Genomic DNA, 22,064 nt, shown 5'->3' with positions numbered 1-22,064 from the left:
TCTTTGTCTTGCTAAGACTGCCATATTTCTGCGCTCACAGACATGTTAGAAGATTTTTTTGCAAGCGCCCTCCGAACAGCAAATGCGGGCGTAACAGCCAACCGGAAATAGAGGAATTTAAAAACCTACCAGTAGGAGGAGGTAATGTCTCATCCATAACTGTGTAAAATTAATCAGTGGTTTTCTGACATTTGGAAGGAGCGGAAGATACAAGGAATGAGCAAAAAGAATTATGGGAGAAAAGACCACTCCGAGGAAATGAGATTCGTATAAAAGGGGGAAAGGAATTGAACTGGCAAAGAAATATAAAGTTTATACAGGAAGATCCCAGGGAGCACGTAAGAAACGGCATAAAACTCTCAAGAGACGGAAGAAGGAAGTTCGAAAATAATACAAAAGGGGTGCGAAAGAGAGGAGTCCAAGGAGTGGCACAGGAAGGGTGCAGGAGAGGTAGAAACAGGACAATGGTCGGCACAGGAGGAGTGCAGGAGGGAAAAGAACGAAGAAAAGAAGAAGAAAGAGAAAAGAATACGGATGAGTACAAGGGGCTGCTCACTGAAAGGAGTCTTTCTCACATTATGATGTTAACACACATATGATGGAATAAAGAAAGGCATTTGTTAACGGCCAAATTCATGTATTAACGATGCATCGAAACGCCGGAACGCAATGAAAACACCGAAACGCAATATCGTACATACCATAGCTGGAAATTGTGAAATTTGCGACATTTTTGAATGAAAATAACATTTACTTCTAATAGTGTCTAATACAATGTTTACATAAGGTGGCGCTATACAGTTTCGCATTTTGCATAGGGTTAGGAATTTAAAGAAAAAGAATGTCCCCGGCTTTCCTCACTGGTTATACTCTCTTTTTAAAAAAGACCTTGTATATCTTAGGTATAATGCAAAGAACCTTTAATTCCCTTTATTTTGGTGTATGATTGATGGGTGTACTATGGGTTATAGAGTATACAGCTTGGCCTTACTTCAAATGTGCACATTTCAAAAAAGTGCTAGCTCTACTTGGTCATTTTCACTTCCTGAACTTCAGAGGTAAATTGTATAAAAAAGAGCCGATAACTTTTTTTACATTTTATATATTTGGTAATTCATTCATTGCACTTTCAGAAGCTGGTATTGTAAAGTCTGGCAAAATTCATTTTCCCTATTTTAATAGCTGCTATGTATATTGTACTTTAGACTAATTCAGACTGATTTTTTAACACAAGGGAGCAGTCATTTTAGTTAGCAGTGTGCTTAAATCATGTAAAATTTCCAAAAGTACAATATCCAAAAGAAATATCATCCACATTACATTAATGTAGCATAGAGGTATGCAAACATTCTCTCCACTGTGCATGTTTTAAATGCGAACTACTTCACCTTACATACGTCACTCTCTCAAAAGTACATATTATCTGGTGAGCGCCACCTAAGTCTAATGCTTAATCTATTACTAATAAAGACATATTACTAATGATTTATTAACAATGCCGGAATATATGAACTTTGTGAAAATCAGCAATTTAAATAGCCGTACCGTATAAGTGTAACTATCAAGAATTATGCGCGGACAATTATTGTAATAATCTAAATACAAAGATACATGCAAAAATGGCATGGCATAGCAAATCATTTGACGGTCAGTTCAAAGACCTGAGAAGTGCATTAATTGGGACTGGTGAATACCGACTCACTGACAATTTCAAATTTCGAAGACGGACTGGGTGACACAAACTACCCAACAAAGAGAAAAATTCTACATAAAATTCAGACGCTTCATTCTTACAGACAGTATATACGTGATATCATCAGACGGACAGTCAGAAATCGTGGCTCCGAGGACACGTGGAAAGAAACCAGGACAAAGAAAACGAAAAATAAACGAACAGTGACGAAACAAAAGACTAAGACAAGCAAATAGCATAATGTTAGATATGGTACATTGCAAATAACGCACTTCTTGTTGCATGATAATTCATCTGCTCCTATATAAAAACTTGTATGTTCTATTCATGTGTTTGAATCAGCCCGCCATTTTCAAACTGATTTTCATAACTACATATGCGGCAAATCCAACGTTTGATTGCTATGAAACTAGTATCTTTACATGCCCGTATTTCTTGTTCATATTTTTGATAGGCTTTATATTTCATATTAATAGGACTTATAATTGTATGGTAGGTTACGTGATGCTTTATATAAACATACATAAACAGGTATAAACTAGTTAATTGTCCTTTGGAATATATAGTATGGCAAAGTGTTAATTAATTGGTATAGTGTGTGTGTGTGTGTGTGTGTGATTTATATTTTTAACGCAGCTTTTACAATTTTCCAGTCATATCGCTACGATGTCTGCATTGTAGCAGGTTATAGTGATGTCTAGCACTGGGGCATCATGCCGCAGACATGTAGCATGATGTCCCACCCAGTCACATTATCCTGACACCAGGCCGACCAGTCCTAACACTAACCTCTTAATGCTGAGCGCCTAGCGAGGCAGCTGTTAGTACCATTTTTATAAGCATCCGGGGCGGACATTCTAACCACTTGGTATAATTTAATAAACGGTATATATACTTGTCTTATTTGTATAATAATTTTGAAACAAAAAAAAAGATATATATATATATATATATATATATATATATATATATATATATATATATATATATATACTGCCAAGGGACCGGTAATATACTCCCAAGGGACCAATTACCGCCACTTATCCAGGTTTCTCAACGCGTTCTTAATAATCAGAAATATTTCAAACTTGTAATTCTATCCAATTAATCTCGACCTATTTTACGAATATTTCAAAAGAAAAATGTAATGAAAAACTTAAGAATATCGTAAAGAAACCATAATAACGAGTCCCTTTTCTGGCAGTGACAGTTACCGCCAGTACCGTTATTGACGATTGCGTCACAATGACGACCAGCATCATAATAGGGTTTGTATCAAAACCTTATCTTATTTAAAACTTAAAGTCGATATCGTATACACCACTTACACTTAAGTAATCATTTGCTTTGTACGTATAACTTCTTAAAAACTTAATCTTTTCTTCATCATTTAAGAATTACATCTTCAGTATCAGTTATTGGAAAGCTTAAAACAGCTTTATATATATATATATATATATATATATATATATATATATATATATAGAGAGAGAGAGAGAGAGAGAGAGAGAGAGAGAGAGAGAGAGAGAGTGAGAGAGAGAGGGAGAGATAGGGTTGCATACATTTGTAGGTTGCACATACCTATTAATTCTATATTCCAAAGGCTCCCTCTCTTTCCTCCAGTAGTTTACAAACAAGTTAACAAAAAATAACAAATGAACATTAAAATGAACATTTAAATTGTCAATTAAAACATGCATTAAATGTGCATTTCCTTCAATTTAATTTGATTTTGTAGAGCAATAGGTACAAAGTAAGTTTCATCAACATCTTCCTCATCTGTTAAACCAACACAGGCCAGGTGGTACCTTTTTTCACATAAGTCACAGCAAATCCAATTTGCATTTGACTCATCATCAATAGTAGGTGGTTCGGCCTCGTTACATATCCCACATACATCGTTCTTTATTTTCATGCTTGATGATTTTCTTCCCTTTCCATAGTATTTTCCTTTATATTCTTTCTCTACTTCTCTCTGCTTCTTTCTTTCCTCTCTTTGTATTTTCCTGCATTCAATCTCTTTTCTTCTTCTTTCTTCTTCTTCAGTTTTGTTAAGAAGATGCTGATAAAATTTATCACTAGTTATCACTCTTGCCTCAGTGATGCATCTTCTTTTTGCTGTTTGGGGCTGTTTGGGGATAAAAGATCAGACAAAGCTTCAGGAATAATGTCTTCCTTCACTAATGGATTACCACCTAAGTAAGATCCACACTTGTCACAAGAATAATTGGATGCAGATGATGAAGTTGTAATCAAAGATGTTGAAGGTTTTGCTTCTATACATGTGGAAGTATTCAGATCTGGAGATTTTAATGCGACAGTTTGTTATGATGTCAATGGGAACTGGCTAGAGTTGACTTTGTAGATGAACTGTGATGGCATAACTTGCGTTTTGTCAATTGCATCTTCATTCAGAGGATAAAGGCCAGACTTCTTAAAACTATCCTTAATTTTGGCAGGAGAGCACACATTATCAATTGCATACGACAAAATTACTGGAAACTTAGCTTTGTTGATAGTCTGATGTTGACTGATGAATCCAAGATTCAGAGCAATGGAATTGAATTTCATCCTTAGAGGCCCCATGATTGCAACATCTAAAGGTTGCAAAATGTGTGTACTGTGTGGAGGAAGTCCAATCAGCTCAATATGGTTTTCTCTGGCCAGTTTAACTACATCCAGGTTGATATGGCTGTCATGGTTTTCCATAACCAGTAACACTGGGCGATCTTTCCCACAATTTGGAATGAACAGGTCTTTAAACCATGTCAGAAAAAGATAGCTGTCCATGTATCCAGACTCTGATGTTCCAAACAGCCAATTACCTGGAACACCATCTTTACAGGCTGTATGGGGGAAAGATTTTTCAAAAATTAGAAACGTGGGAAGGACTCTACCATCTGCAGCAATACAAATGTGGGCAGCGATATGTCCAAATGATAACAGAGCTTGCTGATATGTGTGATGAACCTTCATGCCAATAACTTTTTGTCGTGGCTTCTCCCTTCCGCTCCAACCAGTCTCATCGTAATTAAATATTCTGCCTGGGTCCTTTTCTAAGCCAAGTTTCTTTATGGTGTCCATTAAAAGGGCAAAATAACTGTTCATGACATTTTTATTGGACATGCGTGACCTCCCCCTATCAAGTCGTTCTGGCTCTCTCTCTTTGAGTTCTGGATGTCGGCTGAAAAACTTTCTAATCCATTTGTTGAGGGACCTTTCTCGGAGCTGAATAGAGATGTTCTTTCATTTTTCTTCATAATGGATATGATATACCGTCTAGCAATAGCCCTTGTCATTGGGAAACCTTGCTGTAGCAGATACTTCATGTATGATACTAACGCATCTTCTTCTGTTGCATCCAGCATTCTGTTTGGTCCAGGGACATGTTTCAAATATCGAACTTTCAGAGCATCTTCGATTGTCTTCCTGGGAATATTGTATTCCCTGGAGGCCTGACTACAGGTGAGCTGTAACTTCTTCACAGACGAGACGGCAGACAATAGATCTTCTTGTAGATACTTTAAACGCTTTGCCATTTTTTTACAATAAATTATTAATTAATTCAATGTAGTGTTTAATTTGTAAATCACATTATATATATATATATATATATATATATATATATATATATATATATATATATATATATATATATATATTGAGGGAGGTGGTGTGGGCTATCAATCACTATTCTATTTCATCCAAAGGTGAGATATTTTTGTGATGACAAGACCATGCTGCATTTTATTTATTTACTTTCATTAAATAAGTTTTAAACAATATCAACAGTTATATAAATTATAGTGTATGGTTTGGTATATATATATATATATATAGAGAGAGAGAGAGAGAGAGAGAGAGAATGGTGTGTGATAATAAATGGGAAGCAAAAATTAATAATAAGCTGATGTTTTGTTACGGTTACATCCCTTTTAAAATAGATACTTTTGAGATGACCCCTATACTAGGAATTACTCATGACCCGAGTTACTTTCGTATAGGAACGCTATACTACATCATTTGTTGGTGCGGTCATAGTAGTGTTCGAGAGATCCTTTGGTGTGTATATTATAAACAATGACTTTCAAGTGGATATTTTATTCTTGGAGGATACATTTATGGATGAATAAAAGTTTTTAAAACGTTTCAATAGAAATGTCGTCTGCATGGATCTGAGGCCCCATATCCAATTGTTTTGTCATAGAGCTTACGTACATACTAAAGTGACATTTATGGAAAAAAATTACACCCCCCCCCATGATGTTTACATAATCGAATTTAGGTTACTGGAGTTCACCAGTAATATTTTTTTACCTTTATAGCTGGAAATTATTTTTCTTCACTGGAATGAAGGAAACTGGCCTTGCAAATTTATCTTTATGCAGGAACGTAAAAAAAACGCACGTGAGCGGAGAAATATGAAGTTGGCGGTAAGTGGTCGCTGGCGGTATCTGGTCCCCATGTAGTATATATATATATATATATATATATATATATATATATATATATATATATAAACCAATGAAACAAATACAGTTTGAAATATGTTAAAAAAATTGTCTTTTGTATTAACGCCATTTCTGCAAATATCCGATATCCCAAACTATTCCAAGAACAGTTTACTAAATAATGTCCATATGCTTGTAAGCATGCATTAGCCAACCAGCTGTGAACTAAGTACTATTAACTACTATATTTGTAGTATACACCAGTAAAGGAAATCAGTATGGAATATGCAACTACTCTGAATCGTGCGCAATCATTTTGTTTTGTTTTGGTGATAGAAATTTAATTTAATTTTTCTCCAATCTGTCCGTATCTTCAGAAGTGCAATTATTCCAGACTTGATAAACATATTCTAAAATTTGCGAAAAGAATGTGTCGTCACGCACAATATAGATATTGACATGTGTTCTAAATAATCATACAAATATGATCAGTTCATTTAGCATCAGTGGATAATGGTAGTCCAAAGTGTCTATTACTCAGACCGGGAAGCAAATACATATTGACAAGAGAGAACTTCGGATACGACAAGTCGGTCTGCTTGTTTGCGACTAATGTCCGTGTTTGAAGTGTTAAACGAGAAAAGAATGTCGTTTGTCCATGCAGTAAGTTTTTCAAGATCATTATTTATAATCCTTTGTACTTGTGAGGGGTTTGTCGAAGAAGTCGCAACAGAAGTAAGAAGTATCATCAGCAAATTGTACTGCTTGTGAGTTGAAGTCGTCTGTTTTATCGCTGACGTAAAAATAACAGTAAAGGCTCTTGCACAGAACTTTGGGGATCCCCAGTTACTTGATAGTTCTGTGAAAAACAGCTCCAGGTGGCAATGATAACAGTCCTTATACGCCTTTCCTACCTTTATATTGTCGTTTTATGCACAAATTAATAAAATAATTATTCCAACCTCACAGCTATAAAATAAAAAGAGAAACAAAGAAACACACACTATTTAGAGCCGCGATAAATATTTGTATGTATGTATGCATATATGTATGTGTGCGTGCGTGTGTGTATGTATGTATGTATGTATGTATGTACACTCAAGCTGGGGAGTTTTGTGAATATGGACTCAGGTGTATTTTGCTCTGTATTACTTTCTCCCTTTCTAGCATTTATTTTGTTCTTCATATGAGAGAGAAAGAGACAGGCATACACGGTCACACTCCTTCAGATGTACACAGGCAATGTCAGTTTTAACTCTATTAATAATAACAACAATTAGTGATAATACATGAATATTAAATTATAATATCAAATTCTCCACGTATACCTTACAAAACAAAAATATTGCTCATCGTGGCTGTCAAACTAACAGTACAATATAGTATACAATTCTAAAATAACAGCCTCAGATAAGCACCGAACTATACAAACATGCATACATATATATTCACTTTTCAACAAGAAATATTACACCACAACGAAATTGCACACAATGGCTGTCAAAGTTAATAGTACCATATAGGATGCAATCCTGAATAGCGGCAGCAGTTTAACGCTGAACTTTAAAAACATGCATAGTATCAGAACATGTTTAGATAAATATTCACTTTTCAGCAAGAAACCTTATGAAACAATAAAATTGCATACATTAGCATTCAAAATTATCGGTACAATTTTGGATGCATTCCTAGAATAACAGCACACATTCGTTCATAATTTACATGCCCTTGTTTTCCTAGTGTAGATCACAAGACATATAAAGCTGGATAGAAACGAATGTTGAAACAGTGTTACAACACGTGATTAAATATGTGGCATTCAGAAAGTCTCATAAGAACAGGCGATTTTATTGGATATTCAAGAAAAGAAAACAATCACATACAAATCTTAAATTTATCCTTAAAGACAAGTCCAATTATGTAACTGTACGTGTGACGCAAAGTTCAAACGTTTTGATTTAATACTACATATAGGACCAAATTTTGTAATTTCAGTTTACTGCAATATTGTATTGTATTGACGACTGTTACATACATGTTTGGTGCAACTGAACTTCTTTCCATTTTTTGTCCAAAGAAGCTTACGTTAGTAGACACATAATTGACTAAGCTTGTGATTGGAACCGACGACAAAACAGCAATGGTCAAAGCCATAACGACCGTTTTTCCAGAATCGACTCGTGTCTTTTGCAACAGACACATTTGCGAAAACGCTACGCGCAGACTTAAAGACGATGCTGTTGACAAAAAGGACCCAAATCTTGTTTTGGACAAATTATTTGTATTTGGAGGAAATTTAGACGCTGATGACACAATTTGCTTTGAAGAGAAATGTGATATCCTGGAGACTTTCTGTCGTGAAGTTTCTTCACACTTTATTGACTTTTATCAGTCACGACTAAGAAAACAGTTACTGACCAAGGTAAACGGACCAACACGACAGGATTTGACCGACAACGAATGGACCAACAACAATTGTGAGTCTGTTAACCACGCGTCAAAGCAGACTGTAGAGTGGAAATCGAGGCTGAACATTTCAAAGACTTGTTAACTAAGCCAATGGTACATAAAATAAAAGATAGAGGCAAAACTTAAAATCCTTAAAAGTGCACCAACATTTGTTATTTTGACTACGTTCCCTTAAGAAGCTAAACATTTTCTCCTGTGATATATCATCATAAAGATTCTTAAACAGATATATATATATATATATATATATATATATATATATATATATATATATATATATATATATATATATATATGTGTGTGTGTGTGTGTGTGTGTGTGTGTGTGTGTGCATCCATGTTTTGTTCATAGGGCTGTATGCTGAGACCAAAGTCTTATCAGTTTCATTTATATAACTTGGGATGTGTTTATTCCCGTTGTTGCTATATTTAATCGTATGTACTCTCCGAGTGGGCACGTCAGACTTGCCTTATTTGTATAATAATTTTTAAACATTTGTGTGTTATATGAAACCAATACATTTTGAAATATGTTCAAAAAAGTGTCTTTCCGTGTTTCTATGCACCCGTATATTAATTTATGAGTGAAGTGTCATTGGAAGCTTTATATCCATAAATTGATTCATTAGTGTTCTTTATGACTAATATTGATCAAATTGTTATATATTTTACCTTGAGTTGTTCATGTATTTAGATTGTCGGCATTGCTGACTGGGGGCTTGTTATACATTCAAAATTTAAATATCCACCTTTCTGCCGTATTAGGCCTTTTACCGTAGAGTGGTTATAACAAAGTTTATTTAAAAACATTTGTAAAGATAAGCAAGATACCAGATTTGAAGTCGCCAAAGATAAATCCTTGTATCTACCAACTAACGCGGTTTTGTTATTTCTAGCCCAAATTTACCACAGTATTGGCTAACATCCGTAGAATTTGCACCTTTGAACTAGCAGTAACTTAGTCTGGTATCCTGTCTGCACTATGCTTCTCTCAATATTACACATTGCTTATCTCCATTACGTAATGGAGACAAGGATAGTGCAGAATGTCAGGGTACCCGACTAGCACTAATAACGCTTCTGATAAACCTAGCTGGCAAGATACGGTCATAGATTTTGTCATAGTTTCACTTTTTAAGCTTTAGCCTTGTCTGACTGCCAAGAACAACCACGCACTACCTCGAACACCAACCCATTTTGTGCCTACATCCGAATAAATTCCCGTATAGTAATTTGCATAATACTATTCTATTTTCTTTATAAAATGTTTCTCTTTGTATCTAATTGAGAATCATGGCTCTATATATTTTTCCACAATAATGCTTAGTTATGCTATAGTGAAGACCAAAGATCAGGAACTCTGCTGGATCATTTGAAAATACTTCATTATCCATGCACAACCAAACAGACCTAAAATAAAAACAAAATAAATAATAATAATAATAATAGCAAAAATACTGCGCCTCTCGTAAACCGAACTGGAACGGATCGGCCGTAGCTGTTGTCATAGTTTGACTTTTTATTATTTAGCCATTTATGAACGCCAATAACAAGCACGCATCTGACTGAATAAAACACCAACCCATTTCGTGCCTACATCCGAATAACTTCCCGTATAGTAATTTGCTCAATACTATTCTATTTCCTTTACATCTGAATTCATGAAGTGACAGGTAATGATATGTCACAAGGAAAGTACAACTTGTACTTCTTCAATACTGAACTTAATGCCTATTAGTTTTAGAGACAAAATGTTTCACTTTTTATCTCACTATGAGAAATTAACCACTATACATTTTTCCTTAGTGATACTTAGTTATGCAAGAGTTAAGCCCTTAGATCCGGAACTCTGTTGAATGATTTCAAAATACATCACGATCCATGCGCAAACCAATAGGCGCAAAATAAATTAAACAATAAATCAAATAACAACAATAATAATAATAATAATAATAATCATATTAAAAATAATAGCAAATATATGGAAGCCTATAGTGCCACGTTGAAATCATTTTTTATCTAGTACTTACGATTAAGTATCTCGTAATTACGAGTTAGCTCTTTATCTCTGATAACATACTATCTCGTAATTACGACTTACACAAGACGCATAACTATATATGACCACGCTTTTGTAAACAATTCTTGATTAGTTAAATTCTCCTACTTTTCTTCAATACAGCATGTATTTTTTCCCTGCTACTTCCGTCCAATGCACTCAGTGTCAAGTTTGTTTAAAGCTTGTCATTTGACTGTACCTACTGTAATCAATCTATAAGTTACGTTAAATTTCGATGTCACCATTTACTGCAAATGTTTGAGTTCCAAACAAAACATCAATTTCGCTTACATATGCATACATTTTTACTCTTCAATCTTCTTTTTATTTTTGGTATTACACAACTAGTCAGGCAATTACTGTTATTCCGGTATTTATTCCTCTAAATACATTTATTCCGGTTAATATAATGACCCAAGACCAAGAAGAGAATAATTATTTCAAAACATAATGAAAATGTGATATAATTGTATCTCCAATGAGCAATAACGTCGGTTTTATTATTCCGTTTATATCAAGTAGCTTGGTTTACTCCTCATTCATTAATGGCATTTTTTTTATGAAATCAAGGAAACTACTTACCAGAAATGAAGTCGCACATATAAATCGTTGTATATACCACTTCCACTGTTTTCTTATTTCAGGCTCGTATTTACAACTGTCATGGCCAACAACCGTTGAACTTGCAGCTTTCAACTAGCAGTAACTTAGTAACTTAAATAAATAAATGAATAATTATAACAACAATAATAATAATAATAGCAAATATAATTTGCCTATGATAGTCCTAACTGGCAAGGTACGGCCGTAGCTTCTGTCATAGTTTGACGTCATTAGCTTTAGCCTTGGCTGACTGCCAAGAATATCCACGCAGCTGACTACCTCGAACACCAACCCATTTCGTGCCTACATCCCAATAAATTCCCGTATTGTAATTTGCATAATACTATTTTATTTTCTTTACATTTGAATTCGTGAAGTGACTGGTAATGAAATGTCAGAAAAAAAACGCACAACGTGTACTACTTCAATACTTAAGTTAATGCCAGTTAGATTTAGACACAAAATGTTTCTCTTTTTATCTCACTGAGAAACATACCTCTATATCTTTTTCCACAGTAATGCTCAGTTATGCAAAAGTTAGGCCCTTAAATCAGGAACTGTGCTGGATCATTTGAATATACATCCTTTTCCATGAACAACCCAACAGACCAAAACTAACAAGAAAAAAATTTAATAATAATAATACTGATGAAAGTAAAGATACTGCGCCTATGACAAAACTAATTGGAAAGGTATGGCCGTAGCTTTTGTCATAGTTTGACTGTAGCTTTTGTCATCGTTTGACTGTAAGCTTAAAGGAGACTTGAAATCAAAATTTTCCTTTTACGTATTTAATTCTCTTCATGTTTTAATTCGACTGCAATGCTTATAAATTAAATATCATAAGCGGGTAGTGATTATATTGCGTGGAAGATACCACGATTCCGTAAATTGCCGAGTTTTTCCGAGTTTTGATGAGACGACAGATCACGTGGTACCGTGACGCTATACAAACCAGTCCTCGAATACAAACATAAACATTGGCGAGCGAGGCAGACAGGAGACCACATTTGGGTTGCACATTCAAAAGTTGAATCTGCAATCTGATATAATAGTTTATGTACTGTACTGGTAAGTGCTAAAAGAAATTTGTTAGGCACAGGCCCCGGGCTGGTGACTTAAATAAACTAAAGTCCTGAATGAAATTCCACAAGCCCGGATAGTTCATATCTGTCAACTCTCAAGCCGGGAGAAAAACCTCCCGATTTTGGGGGTATTTCCTCATCTACCTCCCGATCTCGTAATATCTCTCAATTTTGCGCAGCGAAGTCCCGATTATTACATTATGTCTGTCAATTTTCATTTGTCAGAAGAAAAAACCCCAATCCCAAACCATTATTAAATATAACGTATGCAATCTACAGTCTAAACTGCCACACTGCAGACATCGTAGCGATATGACTGAAAAATTGTTAAAGCTACGTTAAAAATTCAAATAACATGCACACACGTCTAAACCCGGTACTGGACGAAATAATTAATATCATACAACAGTTTTTTCTCTCTTTTTTTCTTCTTCAGTAAATAGAACGTGAAGATTAAACATTATTCAAGTAAATTTCAGATTTTTTAAACAACTACGACAGTACTATAGTATTAAAAAAAATAAAAGAATAAAACTGTCACCAATTAGCTTAAATGAATGATCACTTTGAAATTTTCTCTGCAAACAAAATCGCATCTCCATTTCCGCCAAAGAAACTCGGCCAGTTAACACCTGACATTCCTCTACCGTATATGAAAAGTTTAATTATCATGATTAAATTATAAGGAATAAAACAAAATATACCATGCAGCATATGTGGCCCTAAAGAACTAATTCTGAATAAATATTTTATTCAGGAAACAGTGTTACATGCATTAAGACTTAAACCTAAGGAAATAAGACGGGGCATAAAACGTGAGAAAAACAGTTGCCACAAGTACGGTAACTTGTGACTGCAGATTTGAACTGTTAAAATTAAGTCCATGGCATCGTAAGTAACAACAAAATAGGCATCGTTTATTTGGTAATCAATTGCTGGTGCTTACACATATACACACTGTCGAACATGGTTTCTTTGAAGTATGTCCGAAGGGCAGTCATTTTCACAAGATCAATGCAAGGATAAGGATTATGTTCATTAGTCACACCGACTTTATCGTTTGCGTACTTAAATCAAAACTTTAGCTATTTTGCAATTTAGCCAGACCTGACCAGAATATGCAAAAGGGGCTTGTCATGGGGGAATAATAAGGCGTATCACAGGGAGAAAAGGCACGTCAAATGGGCGGTCGCACATTGGGGCAAAGGGGGGGGGGGGGCAATAGTCCCTCCCCCCCCCCCGTTCTATTGTCAGATAGTTAATGTGAAACTTTGACTTTTTTTAATCGCTGCTTTTTAAACTGCCCAAGGAATAGTTTTATATCAGTTCCAAGTTTTACAGATTACAGTTTATGTATACTACATGAATACAACGCATTTTTTTAAAAATTTTTAATTTTTAAAAGATTACTGAAAATTGTGTTTTCTCGAAACACGACCGGTTTAGAATCTTATTTTTAGCAAAGTTTCCATTTGATTAAAATCAAATCTAAATTTCACCTAGGACAGTGGTGATTTGATTTAGATTGTGCCGTGTTAAGGCATGTATGTCAACATCTTGAAAATACATTTACTCATTTCACCAGCGCAATCAAAGTTTCCTCAGGCAAACAATTTTTGTTTCGACAAGCCTGACGGGCACCTCACTTTGAATACAGGATGGGCCGGAACTAAAACCAGAAGGGGCCCGGGGTGTCGGACTATCAGATTTGTTTTTAGATAAAAGATGTGAATTGATTGTTGCATTTTGTGGTCACTTACTCGTCCTTCTGCCTGTTTTCGTAACTCACACATTTAACACTTTTCCCAGGATTTAAAATGTCCAAAGGTATGTCTGGAACAGCGCCAACTTTTAGTCTAGGCCTAGCATTTGCGTATCTTTGAGCTGCTATTTTTTCATGACCCCTCTCGTAACATTCCTTTGAGAAATGTAACGAGCACATAGTGCTGTATTGTGTTGCTTTGAAATCGACTCGTTTTTAATAATGTACCCATTCTTTCATTATGCCTTTATCTTTCGGAAAGATTTTTTTTTTTTTTATGTCAACAGGCTTTTCTTAATGTTCTATTACACCCGTAAGCAACGCAAAACGGTATTGTCTTTTACTCTGGCAACTCCCACTTGGGCTGCCGGAGTCGCTACTATCCCGAAAGTAACCGAATAGGCGCGGAAATTTTGCATACGAGGTCACGGAAATTCAGCTCCTAGAAGATAGGCCAATATTTAAATATTGGCATTACGGTCGCAGGTGATACTTCAGAATAAGGTTTTCTGCTATAGTACTTTTATTATTGTTCTATATTTCCATTGGTTTCTGGTCTCCTTTAAGCCCTGGCTGACTGCCAAGACCAAGAACGCAGCAGACTACCTCGATCACAAACCTATGGAAAGCCGCAGGTACCCGGCTTTTGATCACCGCCGGGTACCTGCGGCTTTCCATAATCGTATTGTAGGAGCTGGAAATCATAGCTAAGTAAATCTCGTTTTTGAGTTGAAATCTCGTTCGGTACTAAAGACGGAGATCAAAATTACAGCGGTGTTACTGTCGAAGGAGCCGGTGATTGTAGTTTGTAGACTGAGCTTCACGTGTTTCTGGAGCCGTAAATTGGCGATTTTTATTAACGGAGCCGTAGATTAAAAGTGTTTTAGGAGCCGCTAATTGTAGAAGGAGCCGCTAATTGTTGTAGGAGCCGCTAATTGTAGTTCATATAAAAATATAGGGAAAGATTGTAATCACCGTCATTTTAGGAGCCACTAATTGTTGTCGGAGCCGCTAATTGTTGCCTATATAATAATATAGGGAAAAATTGTGATCACCGCCGGGTACCTGCGGCTTTCCACCCATTTCGTGCCTACATCCGAATAAATTCCCGTATTGTAATTTGCATAATACTATTCTATTTTCTTTACGTTTGAATTCGTGAAGTGATAGGTAATAAAATGTCACAAGAAACTTACAACTTGTACTACTTCAATACTTAATTTAATTAGTTTTTGACACAAAATGTTTCTCTTTTTATCTCATTGAGAAACATACCTCTATATATTTTTTCCACAGTAATGCTCAGTTATGCAAGAGTTAGGCCCTTAGATCAGGAACTCTGCTGGATCATTTGAAAATAATCCTTATCCATGCACAACCCAATAGACCAAAACTAAGAAGATAAAAAAATTAATAATAATAATAATAATAATAATGAAAGCAAAGATAATGAGCCTGTGATAAAACTAACTGGAAAGGTACAGCCGTAGCTTCTGTCATAGTTTGACTGTGTAAGCTAAAGCCTTGGCTGCCTGCCAAGAACACCCACGCAGCTGACTACCTCGAACACCAACCTATTTCGTGCCTACATTCGAATAAATTCCCGTATTGTAATCTGCATAATACTATTCTATTTTCTTTACCTTTGAATTCGTGAAGTGATTGGTAATGAAATGTCAGAGAAAAAAAAAAACGCACAACGTGTACTACTTCAATACTTACGTTAATGCCTATTAATTTTGGAAACAAAATGTTTCTCTTTTTATCTCACTGAGAAGCATACCGATACCCATTCTTCCGCTGTAATCCTCAGTTATGCAAGAGTTAAGCTCATAGATCAGGAACTCTGCTGGATCATTTAAAACTACACCCTTATCCATGCACTACCCAAAAGTTAGAAGAAGAAAAAAAAACTAATAATAATAATAGTAATAATAATAATGAAAGCAAAGAAACTGCGCCTATGATAAAACCACAGGGGTTCGTTGCAAAGAAAATTAGGAGTATCCGTCCATGAATCAAAGGATGGGAGTTCTAACCTGTAACAATATAACACAAGGGAAGACACCAGTCCGCACCCCTCGGGTAGTTCCAACACTGCTAGTTTATCCTAATTGCATCTGCTAATTTCCAACTTAAGCCAGTCGTAATTGTGGGGGGTGTCCTGGTTGTCTAGGGGTGGGGTTCTTCTTATAGACTTTAACGAGTTATGAGAAGTTCCCCTGGTCCTTATTCAGAAGGTTAATTCTGGACACTATATTATTTATTGACTAAATATATTTATGGCTACGAGCCCCCAGTCAGCAATGCCGACAGTTAAATTAAAAGAAATACAAAGATGAAATTTAAACAATAACAATTTAATAAATGAAATTTAAAAGAATTTAAAGTAATCAATGTCTCTCTTTCACCCAATGATCCCTTTGATCATCATTTAAGTTCACAGTGTGAGGAGATTTTTCCCTTCTTGAGTGCTACTCATCTAAATCTCTTCGTTCCCTTGTCTTTCTCTCCTTTCGTGATCTCCACTTCCGCTTCCTCTTCTATAATCCTTGTTCCTTGCCGTTATCTTGACTTCCGGTTCCTCTTCTAGTATCCGGAACCCTTGACGGTATCCCTTGAGGTCACCCGAAATTCACTCGGTATCTCTCACCGTCACCCGAAATTCTCTGAACTTCTCCCGTCCCCCGAAATTCTCTGAAATTATTTCGTCCCCCGAAAGCTTCCTGTTGAAAGGTATAATGCATTAGCATAGGGTTATAAAAATCTTCCCTCACACTACGTCACTGAACTGAACCATCAGTTTAAGGCGGGACATTTGGGTCGCGCATGCGCACACATCGAAATTCCCATACACTTCCGCCGCTTACAAAAATGGCGCCATAACACAATCCCACAAAGGATTCAAATATCTACATACTGAGCCCTATCAGTATATACATACAAAATATTTCAAATATGATTGTACTAAAATATTACTACGATTAGTAATATGACTATCTATATATTTATATATATTTATATATATTTCCTACACAAGCGTACCAAATCCACAATATTCACATTCAAAGGGTGATAAACGGCAATCCGTTACTCAATGGCAAAATCTATCATTACGTAAACAAACTTCTTGTCTACCAAAATATAACTACGCAAAGAATTACAATATTAATTCTTATAGCGGCTAGCGAGCAATACAATTCTTCACAAATACAAATCGTCCTTTCAAAAGGGCGTAAACGTAATAATCCACGAAATAATATGCACACATATTACTAGCGAAAGAAGAGAACATTCTCGCCTCACCAATAAGGTGTACATAGTAACATTATGAATAATGATGCAACGAATCAACATCGTAATCAATCGTAAACAAAAGTACTAGCTAAAGTCATGAAAAAAATGCAAAATATTAAGGTCATAATTAACTATTCATACTTCAATACAAGTAAAATGTATACATACGACAAATTCTCTTCAATTAACAGCAGTCGTATCAAGCAGAATCAACGTAACATCAAACTTACCTGATCGAAGCTATTTCATGAATTTCCTAAATTCCGCCAATTTTTACGAATGGCTAACGGAGTGTGTGTCACTGCGACTCTTAAACACCAACTGACGAATTTCAGGCTTGTACAAGTCTTATGCCAGTTTCTCGAATCAAGTCCCACCTACAACGCATCCCGATTGGATGGCGACGGACTCTGGTCATTTGATCGAACTGTCAATCATAAAAATGTCAGTCTGTGTGTCCCCATGTACTGTCCAGCCTACCATTGTCGGCTTCCGGCTCTTTGAAGTTGTCTACGTCACGTGTTCCCATGTACAAAGATTCCCGCCAGATTTCCACTCAAGAGCTCAAACAAAGACTGGGTTACGTAAGAGGATCAGCCAACTTAGGTACTTGGAAAAACAAAGCTTACCTGGCTCCACTTACAGACTTATAAATACATGTATAATACAAGGGGTTGGGGTAAAACATCACAGTAATCAACAATTGTTCAATTTTTTAAGCAGTTCGACACACTTCGTTCAGTTTGTGACATATTGGAGAAAATGCAATAATTGTTCGCCGATTTTGACCTCTGGACAAGTACTATCTGGCAGTGCCGTTTATCATTCGGATAGTATTGGATTTCACCATTGACCGAAAGGTAAGACCCGTATAACCTCGAGTCTGCAGTAAATATCGTTTATGTACATTGTGATGCGTTTTAATTTTGGTGGCAAAAACAAATATTGATTTTGGTAAATTTGGTGCTGATTACTGGTTACATTGTTGTGCAGTGCATTGTTAACTCCTGTGTGTGTGTGTGTGTGTGTGTGTGTGTGTGTGTGATCTGGATTTTTAACGTAGCTTTAACATTTTTTCAGTCATTTCACTACGATGTCTGCAGTGTGACAGTTTATAGTGATGTCTAGCACTGGGGCATCATGTCCCAGACATGTAGCATGATGTCCCACCCAGTCACATTATCCTGACACCAGGCCGACTAGTCCTAACACTAACCTCTTAATGCTGAGCGCCAAGCGAGGCAGCTGTTAGTACCATTTTTGTAAGTCTTTGGTATGACTCGGCCGGGGATAGAACCCACGACCTCCCGCATCCGAGGCGGCCGCTCTAACCACTAGGCCACCGGAGCGGTCGTTAACTCCTGAAACATACTTATTGTTGAACAACAGACTCGAGGTTGTTCGGATCTTACCCCCACCCCTCCGCTGCTGAGTAATTGCAGTAATATTAGTATGTGAATGGTTGCAGTTGTAGGTATGCACTGCTCATGATTGTGTTAAATACATAAATTGCATTTATTTATTTATGTATTGCTTTCAAGCTTTTCAAAGTGGATAAAACTGAAAGCACCTCATCATCAAGTAGTTTCAGTACAATGTACATGCATCAATTCTTCCTTTCAGAAAAAAACAAGTATCTGGAAAGACAGAGACAGTACACAATATTAAGCATAGGCATTGCTGTTGTATTTATTTATTTACTACTTCAGCTTAAAGAAATTTTGTTCATCATTTAACAAACAGGCTTATATATTATTTAACGAGGTTCTTTGTTTTGTTTTGTTGTTTTTTTAATTTTTGGGCGCGAGTGGGTGGGGTGCAGCAAATAAACCGGTCTAGTCAAACTAGCGACATATAAAGGCCATAACTATGTAAGATTTTGTAGAAAAAAAAAATAATTATGAAATCAATGACACTGATTAGGTCACCAAAAATTAATGTTTGTTTTAATTCTCCCGTATCTTGGCTGGCGCTACTAACGACTTTACGACAATTTGTACATTTCGCCCTGTTCTCCAATGATCTTTGGGTCTTTTCGAAGTTCATGCTTCTCCACTCTTTGATGTTATCTTCCCATCTCTTTTTCTGTCCTCTCGTTTTCTCTTTCCTCTCACTGTGCCCTGTAGGATTGCTTTTGACAGGTCAGATGAGCATAATATGTGACCATATAATCTAAGTTTGCGTTTCTATACAGTCGTGAGCAAATCTACAAGTTACATCTTGGATTCTAATACGCATCTGCTCATTAGAAACGTGGTCTAAGTAAGAGATGTTCAGGATCCTTCGATAACATCATATCTCTATGGCATGGATTCTTCTCTCTAATTTTGCTGTCAGGGTCCATGTCTCTCATGCATTCAGGAATATGGACATGAAGATGGAGCGCATAAGTTTGATCTTGGACCCAAGCGTGAAGCCATAACTCCCCTAAATGTTGCAATTGAATGATGGAGATAGAACCCATTTAAGGTCTCATCAATAACAGGAACATGTGCTCATGAAACATGGATGCCCAAGCAAAGTACCTGAAATGACCTTGATGGATACCGTGCTTTACACCTGGTAAAGATACAACCGACCAGTTTGAAAACCCTATATTTAACTAAGGCGTGACCTACGGACAGACGGATGGACAATTATAACACTAGATGCCACTATTGTCGTGGGGCATAAAAAGTTGCATGCCAACTTCACTTAAAATTCTACAATTCCTCTTAAAATTATGCTGCTGAAATGAAATGCAGGAAAAGTCAGAAACAGTGGTCATAATGGCCCTAAATGTAGGCATGTCCAAATTATTGTTTCATCTTCATAAAGATGCACGCAAAATTTGGTTGTCGGGATTATCCGATACTTCAGTACATGTCACTTTCAGTGAAATGACCAATAACCAATTACAAATTCTAAGAATTATAATAATTGTGAAATTCATTTCTGCGTCATTCCAAACGTTTCATACATCAAGCTAAATTAGAACTGTGTGTTTGTATAACACGTATTCCTGCGCTTCAACGTTTGATCACAACTCCGAAGTTTGTACCTCGTGCTTAATAATTGTTTAAACGGCAAATATTATTTTGATGTGGACATTTTACTTTCATACGCCGTCGGTACATAGATGTTTATATGGCAGTGATCTCAAGTTTCCGGGCTATTATCTAGCAGTCCAGTACTCGTTGATAAAGATGGACTTCAACGGGTGAATATCAGTTTCCGGGTGAATATCAGTACAGAAAACCTTTATATTGGAGGGGGTGCACAACAGTTTCCAGATTATGTCTCAGGGTCTAATTCCTTGGAAATAGGGCCAACCCCATGGTTCAATTTCAGTTGCATGTACAGTTAACTGTATGCCCAGTAAAAGCATATATGGTTATATGGTGGTAATATCAATAGTTTCAAAGTTATTAAAAAGGAGCAAGGTCAATATCAGAGGTATGCATACAAGAGCTTTTTCATGTCCATGAAGTGTGTATACGATGCTGATCTCAATAATTTGTATTTTATGACCCACAGGGCAAGTCTTGGGCGTAATGGAAAGAACTGGAACCGGACCTATACGTCCCCGTCCCTTCAATCTGACAAAAGAAATAATTGTATTGATACCTCGGTCATTGATCACAACAGGGAATTCCCAAACACTTGAGAGAAACAACATTCATGTTATTTGAAATTCATTTGAATAACCTTCTGGCCTTCCCCTACCCCAAACCTGGGCTAAGTCACAAATCTGGCTGTAACTGTGTTGAAGGAGTAAGAGTACATTACAAACATAAATAAAATATGGCTGAACACTTTGTTTGACAGTTTGAGGAAATAAATAAAATATGTTTGGGCAAGAACTCGGGTGGACACAAAATATTTTTCATTGCTCATGGATTGATTAGAAGGAATTGGTGATCTTTAAACAGCATCCATATGCAAAACTAAATCCAATAATCCTTCTGAAACCAAAGTTAGAAGAATTAACAATTAGTGTCAGTAGCTTAATCAAGTAAATGATGTCGTGTAATACTGACATCAAACTATAAAACTGCATGACAAATGGGATTGAAATTTAACTTTTTTGGTACACTTATTCTTCTGATACCAAAGTTAGGAAGACGAGCATTCACGGACAATAACAAGCGTAAATGATGATGCAGAATGCTAGACATTCGATTCATTTAAAAGCATATCAACATAAAGTTGCCAACAGTTCTTTATACCCGTTAATTTACAATGTTAAATAATACAGGGAAAAATATTTTGCAATACTCATCCGTCACTATTGCGTAGCTTTCTCTCTCTTTGTACCGAAATCCTCGCCATTTCACCTGAATACATCTCCCCACATAATGTAGAATGGTCAGTAAGACACGGTCGCTGACAAAGGAGAGAAACGGATTCATAATTCCTATTACACCATAGACAGGCAGCATTGATAGACAAGGCAAAAAGCTAAATTCCAAACAGGTCTCTGCAGCTGAAAATACCTCACGAAATTGGCAAGATGTGAACCCCAACCAACTGCCGTACCCTGGCAGAATTTAAGTGTGTTGGAAATAACATCCCATCTCCATTTTCTTTTGAAAGGAAACCAAACCAAAGGACATCAACAACATAACTCAGAAGGATAGCTAGGATCAACGCGTTTCCTACTCACC

The 22,064-nt window shown here is 36.1% G+C and overlaps 1 protein-coding gene across 1 annotated transcript; it reads right to left on the bottom strand.

Annotated features, from left to right (window-relative positions):
• Positions 1–4,018: 4,018 nt before the first annotated feature.
• LOC149793670 (uncharacterized) lies at positions 4,019–4,777 on the bottom strand. Its single transcript, XM_089969034.1, has one exon. The coding sequence runs from the start codon at positions 4,775–4,777 to the stop codon at positions 4,019–4,021; it is 759 nt and encodes a 252-aa protein (XP_089825160.1).
• Between the last annotated feature and the right edge of the window lie 17,287 nt (positions 4,778–22,064).

The sequence above is a fragment of the Sinohyriopsis cumingii genome, chromosome 8 (assembly GCF_028554795.1).
Source record: "Sinohyriopsis cumingii isolate HCF-2022 chromosome 8, ASM2855479v2, whole genome shotgun sequence".
NCBI classification, from domain to species: domain Eukaryota; kingdom Metazoa; phylum Mollusca; class Bivalvia; order Unionida; family Unionidae; genus Sinohyriopsis; species Sinohyriopsis cumingii.
This window is presented reverse-complemented; position numbering and strand designations above follow the sequence as displayed.

Bases quoted from the DNA above. Each gene is read 5' to 3' on its own strand.
- LOC149793670 (XM_089969034.1), bottom strand. From the start codon at position 4,777: ATGGACACCATAAAGAAACTTGGCTTAGAAAAGGACCCAGGCAGAATA.